The 14930-nt window shown below is 46.5% G+C and overlaps 1 protein-coding gene across 1 annotated transcript in view; it reads left to right on the top strand.

Annotated features, from left to right (window-relative positions):
- LOC8026679 (nuclear RNA export factor 1) overlaps positions 1-14930 on the top strand; it is an 87346-nt gene that overhangs the window by 48272 nt on the left and 24144 nt on the right. The window contains exons 6-8 of the mRNA XM_040498951.2: positions 5996-6079; positions 11106-11210; positions 13664-13735. Of these exons, the coding sequence (XP_040354885.1) occupies positions 5996-6079; positions 11106-11210; positions 13664-13735 (261 nt within the window). The remainder of the gene's footprint in view (positions 1-5995; positions 6080-11105; positions 11211-13663; positions 13736-14930) is intronic.

Raw genomic sequence — 14930 nt, forward strand, 5'->3', positions numbered from 1 at the left:
CGGGGTTCTAGTCTTTGGGCAGGAGACATGCGCGTTTACCCGAAAATCGAGCTTGGAGAGGTTAATTTCGCTATTTTAACCATTGGGCTTCTCTTTAATGACGTGACACGCGAGTAATTAGGCGATAGAGATGATTGCTCTCAGCGGTATGCCAATATAGAGGGATGGAACTATCCTAAAACTCGGGTTTGATCCAAGTCGGGGTTCTAGTCTTTGGGCAGGAGACATGCGCGTTTACCCGAAAATCGAGCTTGGAGAGGATAATTTCGCTATTTTAACCATTAGGCTTCTCTTTAATGACGTGACACGCGAGTAATTAGGCGATAGAGATGATTGCTCTCAGCGGTATGCCAATATAGAGGGATGGAACTATCCTAAAACTCGAGTTTGATCCAAGTCGGGGTTCTAGTCTTTGGGCAGGAGACATGCGCGTTTACCCGAAAATCGAGCTTGGAGAGGATAATTTCGCTATTTTAACCATTGGGCTCCTCTTTAATGACGTGACACGCGAGTAATTAGGCGATAGAGATGATTGCTCTCAGCGGTATGCCAATATAGAGGGATGGAACTATCCTAAAACTCGGGTTTGATCCAAGTCGGGGTTCTAGTCTTTGGGCAGGAGACATGCGCGTTTACCCGAAAATCGAGCTTGGAGAGGATAATTTCGCTATTTTAACCATTGGGCTCCTCTTTAATGACGTGACACGCGAGTAATTAGGCGATAGAGATGATTGCTCTCAGCGGTATGCCAATATAGAGGGATGGAACTATCCTAAAACTCGGGTTTGATCCAAGTCGGGGTTCTAGTCTTTGGGCAGGAGACATGCGCGTTTACCCGAAAATCGAGCTTGGAGAGGATAATTTCGCTATTTTAACCATTGGGCTCCTAATTAATGACGTGACACGCGAGTAATTAGGCGATAGAGATGATTGCTCTCAGCGGTATGCCAATATAGAGGGATGGAACTATCCTAAAACTCGAGTTTGATCCAAGTCGGGGTTCTAGTCTTTGGGCAGGAGACATGCGCGTTTACCCGAAAATCGAGCTTGGAGAGGATAATTTCGCTATTTTAACCATTGGGCTCCTCTTTAATGACGTGACACGCGAGTAATTAGGCGATAGAGATGATTGCTCTCAGCGGTATGCCAATATAGAGGGATGGAACTATCCTATAACTCGGGTTTGATCCAAGTCGGGGTTCTAGTCTTTGGGCAGGAGACATGCGCGTTTACCCGAAAATCGAGCTTGGAGAGGATAATTTCGCTATTTTAACCATTGGGCTCCTCTTTAATGACGTGACACGCGAGTAATTAGGCGATAGAGATGATTGCTCTCAGCGGTATGCCAATATAGAGGGATGGAACTATCCTAAAACTCGGGTTTGATCCAAGTCGGGGTTCTAGTCTTTGGGCAGGAGACATGCGCGTTTACCCGAAAATCGAGCTTGGAGAGGATAATTTCGCTATTGTAACAATTGGGCTCCTCTTTAATGACGTGACGCTCGAGTAATTAGGCGATAAAGGTGATTGCTCTCAGCGGTATGTCAATATAGAGGTATGAAACTATCCTATAACTCGAGTTTGACCCGAGTCGGGGTTCTAGTTTTTTGGGCAGGAGACATGCGCGTTCACCCAAAAATCGAGCTTGGATTGCGTAATACCGCTATTATAACGATTTGGCTCCGCTTTAATGACGTGACACACAAGTAATTAGGCAACTTAAAGGATTGCTCTCAGCGGTATTTTAATTTAGAGGACGGAACTACCCTCTAGCTCGCGTTTGACACAAGTCGGGATTCTAGCCTTTGGGCAAGAAACATGCGCGCTTGTCTGAAAATTGAGCTTGGAGAGCGTATAATTTCACAATTTTAAAGAATTCGCCCATTTTTAATTACGTGACAGACGTGTAATTAAATGAAATCAACAATTGCTTTCATTGGCATGGTCATTACACTTCAACGGTACTGTTGTCCAACCGTGGTTTGAATGGATAAAATCCCTATTGATTTTAAACCCGGGTTCGAACCTCGGACCTCAAGACCTGTGTGCAGGTTTGGTGTGTTTGCTGATACTGTTTATGTACTGTGTGAATATTTTGTGATTGCACCTATTACACATAGAATGCGCTCATTTATGCTTTTTCTAAACCTTTAAAGACAGATGCCGCGCTTCGTTTAAATATCTGAAATGCTCATGGACCGTCGTAATATGGATTGATCAAAGAAAAAAAAGCGTCATAGTTTAGTTGAGTTCACTGTGTACCCGTTATCGATGAGAGCAATTATGTATGAGCGACAGTTCTTATCAGGACTGGGTTCTTGTACGAAAACACGGTCTTTTTTTCGGGTGCTCCCGTAGGCGCAATGAGAAAGTTTTCGATTGGCCCTTGGCTAAACTTAATATGGTCAAACGAGTTTGGAATTTCGTCTGCAGATGTAAGTATTCCAACTCAATAGATCTCCAATGAGAGCAAGCTGATTATTTGCGTTGGTATTGAGCAATTAAAAATAAACTGGTTTCGCCCATTGAGTTACGGTCAGTCCCGTTCCCGGATGCCGAGAGATGGCGCAAGTTGTGAGGACGCGCCCATGTCCGAAATTCCTGGGGTTGATCCGGATAAAACTCCTTTGTCAGACGTACCGGTACCGCAGATCACGCAGTTGGTGTGATTTCCGTCGGACATTGCGTGATCTCGGACGGGAATAGGGAGTGGGCGATTATTTGGAATTTTTTTGTTTTAGATATTTAGCAAGAAAAACGGAACGGGCAATCTCATGGTGGAGGGCGCCCTTTCGCATGCGTGCCAACTCTTCCAAATTTTTCATATAATGTATGCATTGGGGCTAATTTTTTTATTGTACCAATCTTGCTTCAAATTTTACGATTGTACCAATCTTGCTTCAGATTTTACAAAAAATGTTATAAAAAATTGTAATATTTTTTTTTTTTTTTGTAAAATTGTTTTTGGATATTTGTACCTTGCACCGCCACAAGAGGGTGATAGGTGCCGTCCACGGCAGCGTCGTGAATTTTACTGTTCGTCTATCCGGTTGCCACGGATCCAAAGCCCAAAGCCTTTGTTTGTGTGTTTGGCGGCGCACGTTCGTTCGGCGTGTTCAGACGTGGTTGGGCCTCTCTGTTTTGGCCAGTTTCGAGCCGAGCAGTGCGGCGTCTCTGTGTGTTTGTTGTACGTGTAATCGTAGCATTCCCCTGGCCGCAATGGTGAACTCCAAACTTCAAAAGAGGTACTTTCAGGTCCTCCTGAAGTCTTACACATCGGAATTTCCGTGCTTCGTGCTGTCCAAAAAGGGAAAGAAGTTGGAATTCTGTAGCACATGCACGTGTGATGTAAGCGTTTCGCACGGTGGCAAGGCTGTGATTAAGCTGCACATCACTTTGCGTAAACACCCCTCCGCAGCCGCAGGAGTTTTACGAATTTGAAAGTTCACAGGTTGGCAGGTATGCTACGGGATTTTACGGTAGTTTGAATGGGAGTGTAAAAGCTGGTAAAGATAGGATGGAGTCCGATGAGATCTCAGAAAGAGAATACAGCGCAAACAAACGACTGTCCAGTAGAAGAGTATACACACAGACAAGGGGCTTACTTGCAACTGAAATTTAATAGGAAAAACATTAAAGGGGTACGGAAACGAAATTTTAGCGCCGATTTTTCTGCATAAATATGGGCTAGGGGCAGGCACCACCTCGGAAGTATCAATATCCCGCTGTAAAACACAGGAGAACTAATTTTAAACCTAATTAAACAATTTTAAATTCACATCTGGTGGATGGTGGGAAAGTTCTCGTGACATCACTTGTGGCATGGGAGCAGCGCCGTTCTGCGGCAATACGGCGTGCCGGCATAATTAGCCTAGGCCTGAACGCGTTTGCAAAGACTTGGCGGAGAAAGCCAAAGCGTAGTTGGCCACAGTGAGCTCGTTCTCGTTGCGGCTGTTTGCACGACACGACCCGAGCATGCTTCTGGCACGGCCGGAATTTGTTGCTGCGAGCTGCGGGCCGACATTAAAAAAGATATGTTTGAACTACGAGAGTGTCAGCAAGAGCCACGCAAATACCTGTTCACACTCGGAGCGGACACGCGCGTTTGATCAAAGTGCTGGATTCGCTCTGTTAGACCGCGTTTCGCTAAGCGCTTCTGACCGATCTTTCACGATAGCAACTCGATACTGACATGACACTCGGCAAAGAAAGGTTGGGCCGACATCGCGTAGCTCCCACGAACTGCTATAGCTCGACAGTAACGTAGCGTCGTGTCAGAATAAAAATGGCATACTAATAACAAAGTGTACATACCGTGTTGCGAAGGTAATCCGTATGGCGTTTATTTGAGCTCAATATCACACAAAACAAGGAGATGGAATCAATGAGAGTCCCTTTTCGACGACAGCGTTCGTCACCGCTGTCTCGGAAATTAAGGAGATAGAATCAATGAGAGTCCCTTTTCGACGACAGCGTTCGTCACCGCTGTCTCGGAGAACAGGGAGATCGAGATGATAAGGGGCAAAGATTGACCTCTGAAATTTAGTTCAGGGATCAAACTATTCATCCGGGACCGATCCACAAGGGTCACGCGGCCATATTCCATTCAGCAGGCCAGCCGGTCATGGGCAGACGGTCTTGGCCAAGGACCGCCGGAGCAACGGAGCGCCGAGTCGGTGTTGCTGCTAGGCCTACTATATTCTGCCGAGCTCGCTTGGTCGGTAGAATCGTAGCCGTTGTAGCTCTTCTCGGGTGTTTGTGGACCCTGCGTTCTTGATCGTTGTGGTCTGTTTCAAGTACTCCTTCCTTTTTCTTGTTGGTTGAAGTCTGGACGCACGAGAAGAGCACGTAGAAAAATAAAGGTCCGTTGGTCGTCGCTACCAGGTAACTGAGCAACGGTGTCTGCCATGTTTTATTTGATCGTAAAAAGTGCGTAAGACAGCTGCGGAGCTGTCGTAGGATTCTGTCGTAACCTGCGCAAAAGTTACGACAATTTCGTTTCGAGAATACAGGCTTTCTGTCAAATTTGTCGTACTCACTTTTTTCGTCGTAAGTTTGCTTTGAGAATCCGGCTTCAAAGCTGATTTTGTCAGTGGTGCCGTGGTGCAGCGTGCGTGCAGCCGTTGCACATCTCGAACGGCCACGTTGTCACAGGTCGTAAATCGTCAACGCGCCAACAAGTAGCAACGCTCGTAACCACAACACCACGCCGTAGCCTTTCCCCTCTGGCACAAGTGACATCACGAATGCGCCCAATGTCCCAAGACGCATCGCACTCTCCGATGGCTGATTTTAGAGCGCGCGCCCATTCCGGCCTCTCAGGGTGAAAAATATAGCCATCCGTTCAAAATACAAACGCGCGATTATGATTTACGGATATCATTGAAGATATTAAACCTATTTCTGACCATAATAGGAGTATTTCAAGTTTCGATTCAATATCCCTTTAAGGCCACGAAAAAACCCGAACAATCCACCACACCCACGTCATCACACACCACGCTCCCATTGGCCGAAATATTCTCTCTCTTTTTGATAAAGGGCCACAGGAGGGACACTGACACACTTGCCCTCCCTACATCGTGATAAATAAAATGCCTCCGTTATCTCCTTTGTTGCATAGCCTGCATGGCATAGAACTTCAGCTGGTAATCTGAACGGTTTGTTCAAGTGAAGTTTTGCTGTGCACAGTGGAAGGTAAGACAGCCAGAAAAGCTCTTTCTTTTTTATTTTACTCTCTGAGCTTAGAGGAATTACAGAAGGGGTTGGAACTATAACATACAAAAAATAAACGAAACCGGGAAATTGTGAAACGGGTTCTAGTAGTTCGGTTACAGCATTTTTATAATCAACAGATTTAAGAGTTGTAACAGTGGATGTGGGAAGGTGATTCCAATCAATAGGCGTACAAGGTACGAATGATTTGGAGCAGGTATTAGTGTTACGCTGGAATCCCGACTCTGTCGGTCATCGTTGCGTGATGATATGCTTTCAGATTCCCCATGGCAAAAAGTTTGGCAAGGAGTTCATCTACAGGGAGATCAATGCCAGGACCAACGGGCCTTTCATCCCCTACAATGTGAGTGGTGCTTCGTTTGTTTGTTACACCGCGAGAGCTCCCGTTTCCAAAACCGGAGCCAAGATTATGTCAGCTCCAGGTTGGAGACCTTGCAGTCCCTAGCTTCTAGAACTTCCGCACAACGTTTTCCAGGGGATGTAGTTGCTGAAAGGGAATTCCTTGTTTTTTGTTATCCTTAACCACGGACAGAAGTGCTGCGCCATTTGCGCCGTGAACGAAGGTCTGCTATTTCTTGTGCCAAAATGCCACACCTCAAAAGAATTGCACCACACCTGCACCAAGATGGGCCTTGACAAAAAAATATATATTAATATTGCTTGACCCCAATATTTGGAGAAGTAAAGGGGAGGAAATCGTACAAATATGTATCTCTCCGTGCTACGAACCAAGGTGAAACAAAGCATAGAAATCGCTCATCAGCCGCATTGGTCACGTCATCCTCTGAACTTCCAGACGATGTCGGCGATGTCAGTAGCTCGAAGTCATGAGAAAAATTAGTAAAATACTGGTAAGGCGGCCACTGCGACGAGACGCGACCGGGGTCTGTTACCCTTATGAGATCACTTGATTATCGTGTCTCCCACATGCCTCTATGCCGTGGCTAGACTGTACCATGGCACTTGCACCGCCCGCATCGACCTTCGTCACTTGGCACCGTCGCATGTGCGTCGAGCTCCACCTCTTTACATCGGAGTGCAAGGAGCAGCGGCTAACACGGGGGAGCTGCTGGGTTAGCTCGATGGGCTCGGAAAGTATGCTCGGTACTATTACAGGTCGACCTTCTTCAGTCGTAATTGTAGGCTGATTTTTAATTTTAAAGAGCTGTGCCGAGAAATGAAAGAAACAAAATTAGCGCAGATCTATATTTGAATAGACACGGTATTCAGCGGGCAGCGAATTCTGACTGGACCCTAACCCTAATGCCACTGAAGCGCGGCGTCACCTTTAACGCGCAGCTGTAGATTTTTATGACATATGAAGCTGGTTGTTTTTGCAGTTTATGATATTAGAATCTTGTCTTCGGTAGGTTCATAATATAGAATGGGAGGCAAGGGGGTCGGGGGGCATGTTTTCAGTGATCAACATTTCGGGGGTATGGTAGTTTTTTCCGGCATTTTACCAAAATTTATTTAGAGGCTAAATAAACTATGAGCATTAAAGCGGGAGGGGCATAGGCTTTATCTCAACGAAAGTGTTGCGCTATGATCAGTTTTTCAACCTTTTTTTTTCTTGCTACACATTATAAACGGAACCAATATATATATTCAAATAAAACTTGTGTGTTCCTTTTCTGTCCTATGCATTTTTATTACACAAGGCAATAAGCCTTGTGCAATAAGCAGTATGCTTCAGTATCAGAGAGGAACCCTCAATCATGATAAAAAAATTAACTCATTTTGCTACAAATTTTTTTTTTTTAAAGGGGTTATGACACGCCAAAAATAAAATATTACATAACTATACTGCTAGGACCCATTGTATGTTCCTATAATCCTGCTAAATTTGTTTTGAAAAAGGCGCGATAGTTTCGTGGATAAATCGATTTATATGCGGGCCCCTCGGAGGGGCAGATCCGGGCGGACCTGGAGGCTGATGACGTAGCCAGCCTCCAGCGTGGTGTCTAATTGCACGCACTCACAGTTTTGGCTCTCTTGGCGTATCGAGCCTCAGCTTCCTCGTTTACCTTCCACGTTTCCAGCATCCGGTCTGTGACGATTACGTCTACGGCATCGATCGCCTTGTCGAAGTGTTCGACATTGATCGCAGCAGCGATGAGAGTGATTGCTATCAAGAGATGTTGGAAGCTGTTCATTTTGACTGCGACCCGCTGGCGACGAGTTCCAGCGACGACGAGTTCGCCGTGGTCACCGTCGTCCGGGAATGTCTCGCAGGCGCCTGCAGGGTGGAAGGTCAACCGGCCGGGGGGCGAGAGCGAGAATAGCTTTCAGTTTACCGAGCTGTTTGGGCGGTTTTGTTCGTACCGCGACGAGAAGAGCTTGGGCGATCTTGGGGGCGCCTAGAATGAGAGAGTGTTCATGGTCACGTGGTTTATGGACACCATGGTGTGACTAACTTGAGCAGTGTTGCCTGGTCGCCAGATGAAAATTATAAAAATCCGTAAATTGAATATTGCAATGATCAGAGCTCTAAAAATTGCGTTACTTGGTGGATATGCTAAGTAGCCTATGAGCATTCCATTTCAAGAATAATCTATCCGTTTAAATTTCGTGTCATAACCCCTTTAAGTGGTTATGCTTTTGAGGCACAAAATGTATACCAAGTTCATCCGTGGAATGTCGCCAAGCAACGCACCTGACATTTTGTGTTACCACTGCACTCGCAACAGTAATGTAGGAAAGGGCCAAGTTTTATAGCTCTTATATAGACCTCCCAGCTGCATCAGCTGCGCCGGCATTGTGCTGGGCAGGAAACTCCATTCCATGAGCACTCGAAAGCGCGCATTGCCCTGTGATGCCAGGCAAAGCACACGCACTTGGCTTTTGCCATGTGTCAGCGCCATCTACTTATGTGATTGCAGAGGAGAGACGCCGCTTCACATTCCTTATCATCAAACCCAATTCGCACGTACTGTCGGGGGTTATGCAACTCGCCACTCATAATGGTACCCGTCTTAGCCTCAGGCAGGAACATTGACTCCTGTTTGACTCGCTTGTGCAGCGTGTTCCCTTTCTACATATACTTCAGTGACCGCGAGGTTATGTTGAGTATGATGGAGCAAATAAAAAGTCGTTACGCACAAAGGGGAGTGCTACTAGTACATGCAATAATGGCTATCGCTGTCACTCCTTTATGCAGATTTTTTTAATGCGAAGGCATTAACTGGGTCTCATAGAGCGAGCCGACGTCATCAGCTTTAAAACCGCGCCAAACCACACCTTAAATTCTTTCCACAAGTGAAGCCAGCTCCCAGCTATGAAACCACTCGAAAAGCTAGCCAATGCAGCATCGACGAAGCTCCTATTGGCTGCTGCACGTCAGTTTCAACCACCGCTCACCCCATGGCGCCGTGTGTCCGTCAGCGCGCCGCTAACCCGGAGCGGCAAGGAGAGGTGCCCTCTCCTTGCCGGCAGAGCGCACCACTTTGTCGTGGACGCAAATGCGCTGCAGAGGAAATAAGGGAGTGGAAGAATGACATACATGCTTTCGCATTCACAACTCATAAGAAGTGCTTAAAGGGACCATGAAATGACTTTTTTACTTTTTCTAGATAACTTTTACATTCAACCGTCAATGTTCACTGAATGCCGAACAGGCATCCGTTTTCGTCTCGGTTTATTAACTTCTACACAAAAAATTAATGAAATATCGACTTTTTCTTGACCGCAAAACAAGCCGTGACGTACGCTATTTCCGGAACCGGAACTTCTCTCGGCAGTAGGAGATGGGAGCATTAGCGGCGACGAGTTGGGGTGCGTCGGTAGGTTTTACTGCGCCGATGTCACCGATGTATTTTCTGGATCGGCGCCTCTCATCGCCGCATCGCAGCTGAGTGAAATTCAACGAGATATGTTGCGCTACAGCGACAGCATGGGACTAGTCCCATACACCGGTATGCCTGTTGGGAAGTGCAGCGAGTCTTCCGGTGAAGACTCCAGAAGTCAACCCAACTGTCATTGTTGGCAAAAGGCGGCCAGTGTCAGTCGTTTGCAAAGCGACGTAGATGGAAACAAATTGCCGCGGCGTTTTTCGCGGTCTCGGAGATGCAGGAGCGAGCCGACGTTAAAAAAGATACGTTTGAACTACGAGTGTCAGCAAGAGCCACGTAAATACCTGTTAACACTCGGAGCGGACGCGCGCGTTTGATGGAAGTGCTGTATTCGCGCTGTTGGTAAGCGCTTCGAGACTGATCTTTTACGATTGCAACTCGATACTGACGCGACACTCGGCAAAGAAAGGTTGGACCGGTATTGCACGTATACCTCTCACGAACTGTTACAGCTCGACAGTGACGTGCAGTCTGTCAGGATAAAAATGGCATACCAATAACAAAGTGTACATACCGTGTTACGAAGGTAATCCATACAGCGTTTATTTCAGCTCTATATCACACAAAACAAGGAGAGAATCGACGAGGGTTCCTTTTCGACGAGTGTTCGTCAACACTGCCTCGGAAAACAAGGGGAAGAGATTGACCTCACCTCTTAACGTAAAATTGAGGTCAGCGATCAAACTATTATACGGGAAGAGTCCACAAGGGTACCCCACAAGGGTAGCGCGGGCATATTCCATTCAGCACGCCAGCCGGTCGCAGGCAGACAGACGGTCTTGCGACGAAGCAACGCTGCGCCGAGTCGGAGTGCCTGCTAGGCCTATATTCTGAGAGCTTCGTCGGAGCGCGATTCGCAGCTGTTGTCGCTCTTCTCGGGTGTTTGTGGATCCAGCGTTCTTGTTCGTCGTGGTCTGTTTTAAGTACATTCTTTTCTTGCTGCTTGAAGTCGGCACGCGCGAGATGAACACATAGAAAAATAAACGTTCAGTCAGTCAGAGTTTTGAGAGGAAGGAAACCAAAGAGTCGGCCTTGCCAGCCCTGCCCTACTGCGCACGCGCAGTAGTTGCTTCGTTTACCACACGATAGATGGCGCTTGGCTCTCAGCATTATCAAATTTGGCAATTTTCGCCACACATCTCTAATTATGCTACAAAATGTGGGTCTGAATATTATTTAACAAAACTTTTAGGAAACATTCGCCGGCTATTTATTGTTTACGATCGCGGTGCTGGTGAGGTAGGCTCTTACCCAATAGGCGACGTGGATTCGGCTGACGTGCTCCATTTCTGCGGATGCATCGTAGTGAAAAGGCAGAGCTTTCGAAGGAAAGAAGTTGCAAAAGGGTCCAGTTTTCTTTTAAAAGTTCTATAGCAAATAATTCTTTTTGGCTCCCTAGTTTTGTGTTTTTGTGTTTCTTTTCACACCTTTTACGACGTGCGGTGGATGAAATTAGATTTTAAAATCATTTCATGGTCCCTTTAAGCAAACCTCAAGCTTTTTTTTTTTTTTTTGCAGTATCAGCACGACGGCAGCTATGCGGTGTTCTTTGTGAACGACGCGGCAAGTGCCACGGCAATCAGGAGTCTGAACAAGACCATCGATACCCCTCAAGGCTTCAAGGTGACGTCTTCTTCCCCTCGCCCGCCCTTCTCTTGCACCCCTCTCGGGCAAACAAAGGTCGCTGGAAGCGTTGGAAGTCGGGACTTGGATTGTTTCGACCCAGACGGGCATCCTACCGGCACAGTGTCTGGAACGCGTTTCCAACCGCCAGGACCACGACGTCCGACAGCGTGACGTGCTAGCTCCCGTGACCTTATTTGTTGCCACTTTGGAAGGACCACCTTTGATGTAGAGGCAGGACAGGACGCTAAGCGTTTGATTTCTCGCCTATGGCCTGCCCGGGACCGACCAACTTCCCGCCGGAAAAACGTACATGCAACGCAATTAAAGAAGGCGTACTAAGCTTCTTTTTTTTTTTCTAGTTTTGTTATGATTGGCCTTTAGATTTCTGTGATTGACCTTATTTTCACGGGCACAATATTTGAAAACTTTTAGAAGTATGCGCTTGGCGAGTATTTTAAGGGTTCGACAATTTTGCGATTGGGAGCGCACCACGTCGGCTCGTTACCGTGGGATTGTGCGTTTGCGTTGCCGATTTTTCGCCGTATCGTTTTAAATCTTGCAATTAGCTAGAATTAGGCTCTTCCAAGTATTAAGTAACTCACAGTGTGCTCATTTGAACTGCTATTCTCTTGTATGGGAAGTTCGGTGTGTCGGTAATTCTGCTTTCTGAAACAAGTCGACATTGGTCTTAGAATGGGCTATCGGAAGCTCCAGGTCTTGTTTCTCACTCTGCTGTCGCGGTACAATAACACACAGTGCAATCCACTTATAACAATAGCACATATAATGATGTACCACTTATCACGATCAGTTGCTATACCCATTTTCACCTCAAGAAAGAAGCAAGTTTTGCGCATCGTTCATACGCGGCGCAAAGTAGTTCTTGCGAGATTTGGTTGTCGGAGGAAAAAGCAATGCTTTTGGCGGTTGGAATGTGTATGTCTTGATAAGATAACACATATCTAGTCTACGATTCACCTACATATATCTTAATTCTCTACATAAAGGGGGAAATCAGTAATACTCCGCGAGAAGCCGGACTTTTTTTACTACGGTTCTTGAGGTGAAAACGGGTATAGTCCAGACAGACTGATAATTGGTTATAACGATTGAAATTTTGGGTTTCCTCATTATCGTTATAAGTGGATTGCACTGTAGACAGTTTATGGACATGCAGGTATAGGAGGTTTTGTGTTTGAAGGCAAATTCCTAGCCAAGTGGTGTGAGACATTCTCTGCCCAATTATGGGGATGTCGGGCAGTGTCGATTGGAAGTGCTCCTTGTTCCTGTCTAACCCCGTTTGAGGAAAAAATTCCCATCTAATCCTTGAATTTGTGTGAGGAAGCGGCAGGGTGGGGCGGAGGCTTCTGATATTGTCTCGGGGACCGCATGAAACGGCCTCGCTGGTTGCCGAGTCCTGCACTGGACGATAGCAACAGGAGTGATAACTACAAAAGGGTATGAAAGCTCAAAGGGTTTGGGTGTCAGCGACAAAGAGGTCTTTGCTTCGACTTGTCTCTGGACAAAAGTGGATGCGACGAACCCTCCTGGTGCTTCACCGTTTACCCTCCATTGCCAAGGCCCAGCGTCAACATCAACCTCGATGACAACATTGACTCTAAGCGTGCCAGAGTACTGGGACCTTCTTTTCAGTGCTGATGCGATAAATCAGATTATCGCGGATTTCATCGTATTATTGTGTAAATTTAGATCAATTTTGAATCTAGGTAACTTGCAAAGATTTTAGCCCTGTGCCATATAAGTTTGATGTGAAGAGAAAATTTGATATAAAAGTGTGCAGTTAAAAAAGCAGATGGATTTCGGTGAAGTTTTTGTATAAATTGCCAAGCGCCCAAAGGGCCAGAAGAGAAAGTATGCTGCGCATTTGCTTCATGCTGCTGTGCGAGGGCTGAAGCAAGCTTTCAAAGCAATCGTTTGACATCATCAAACTTCTCGTAATCACTTGTGAACAAAATCTACTGCCCAAGTCACATTTTTATTGTTGCCGGGAGAGACTTCCAGTTTGAGGAGCATGGTAAGAACCAAAATTAAAAATTCAATAACTGTGCATAAAAAAAAATTATTTTGGCTTGACATTTGGGGGACTCGCTTAGCAATGTCTGTTGATGTGTTGAGACGCTGCCTCGGTGGCTCCGAGGCGAGAGCGCCGGCCTGCGGATCCCCATGTGGTGGGTTCGAATCCCGGCCAAGGTGCCCGCAATCTTATGGAGGCCTGCAAGCTTTCGGTTGCATGTCAACAGATCCCCAGGTGGTCGAAATTAATCCTCACTCCTTCGCTGGGGCGTGCCAGATGCCCGGCGTTGGTTTGGCACGTAAAACCCCCAAATTTGACTTTTTTTTTATGTGTTGAGACAATTTGAGGCAAATCGGAAATTGCTTAAGGTGGGAACTGATTGGCTCATTGACTGTTTCAATGTGGTGCCCTGCAGATGACCATCATGCTGAAGAACTCCGAGATACCCACGGTCACGATGGATGACGATATCATTGAGGCCCTCAAGGTTGGTTTAAGACATGTTTTTTTTCCAAATTTGGATGGTGTCATTTTGGTGAAACGTGTCGGGTTTCTGGTAGAAACAGAAACTCCCTCGACTGTCTGAAATCCTTACCCAGTTGTGTCCGTGTACAAATGTGTTTTTGTTCGCAGCAATTTTTTTCTGAATTGGCGATGGCACAAAAGATTTTACATTGTACCTGGTTTAGGGCTGGTTAGCAAGCCCAGAGCATCACGCATTGTGCCGCTCAGTGGGAATCGAACCACTGACCTCTCGCTTAACAATCCTATATCCTCTACCAGAGGTCTCAAACTTATTTGAGTGTGGGATCCAGATAGCCCACCCCCTAAAGGCCAAGGGCCAATGGCGAGGGGGGAGGGTGTTGCTTTTTTGGGACAGAAAACAAGCAAACAAACGGGAGGGGGGGTATTTTAGCTTCGTGCACACTTCTCTACTACTTATAAATTTGCATAGCAGTCTAACCTAGAGATTTCATTGTTATAAAATGAGTGATTCAAAAGGCGAAGGAGGATTGTGATGCCCCACCCAACCTACCTTTTTGCGCTGGCATCACTGTGGCTCCAACCAATTCATTGGCAAGCTCGACGAGACCAGGGGCTCCTCACGATAATTTGCATGGCAGTCAAACACAAAGTTAATGCGGAGCACAACTTTGTCTGCTTCTTGTGCAGGGGTTGCGAGGATGTCAGGACGCCGAGTTCTTATTGGCTGATTGAAATAAATTGTGGGTGAACCTCAAGGCATCTTGCATTGAGGTCTACCGACTATCCTTCCAATCGGAGCTCGGCGTCGTTTTGGACGTCACTGCAACTTCTGCGCAAAAGGCAGTCGACTTGCTCTCCGCATAGCCAAAGTTCACGGAATGCGCCGATTGGTTCCTTGCGACGACGGCGCGACGTCTCTGTCGCGAAAATCCTGTCGGCGTGCTTCATGAACCTCAACCACAACTTTGTGCTTGACGAGTCTAGCGCCCCTGGCTACATTGGAGTCTAAAGCATAAAAACAGTGTACAAACCACACAGAGGCATGAAAGTAGTAAACAGGATGAGCACTGACTCTCAATTGAAGATTTATGAACGGGACGAGCACGGACTCGACTGAGGGCTTATTTTCGGTCAATGACTAATTGTCTTGTTTACTTCTTGTTCCGCTCGTTCCGTTTCCCTCGTTCGTCTGTTCG

The sequence above is a fragment of the Ixodes scapularis genome, unplaced genomic scaffold, assembly GCF_016920785.2.
Source record: "Ixodes scapularis isolate PalLabHiFi unplaced genomic scaffold, ASM1692078v2 PGA_scaffold10__122_contigs__length_95168666, whole genome shotgun sequence".
NCBI lineage: Eukaryota > Metazoa > Arthropoda > Arachnida > Ixodida > Ixodidae > Ixodes > Ixodes scapularis.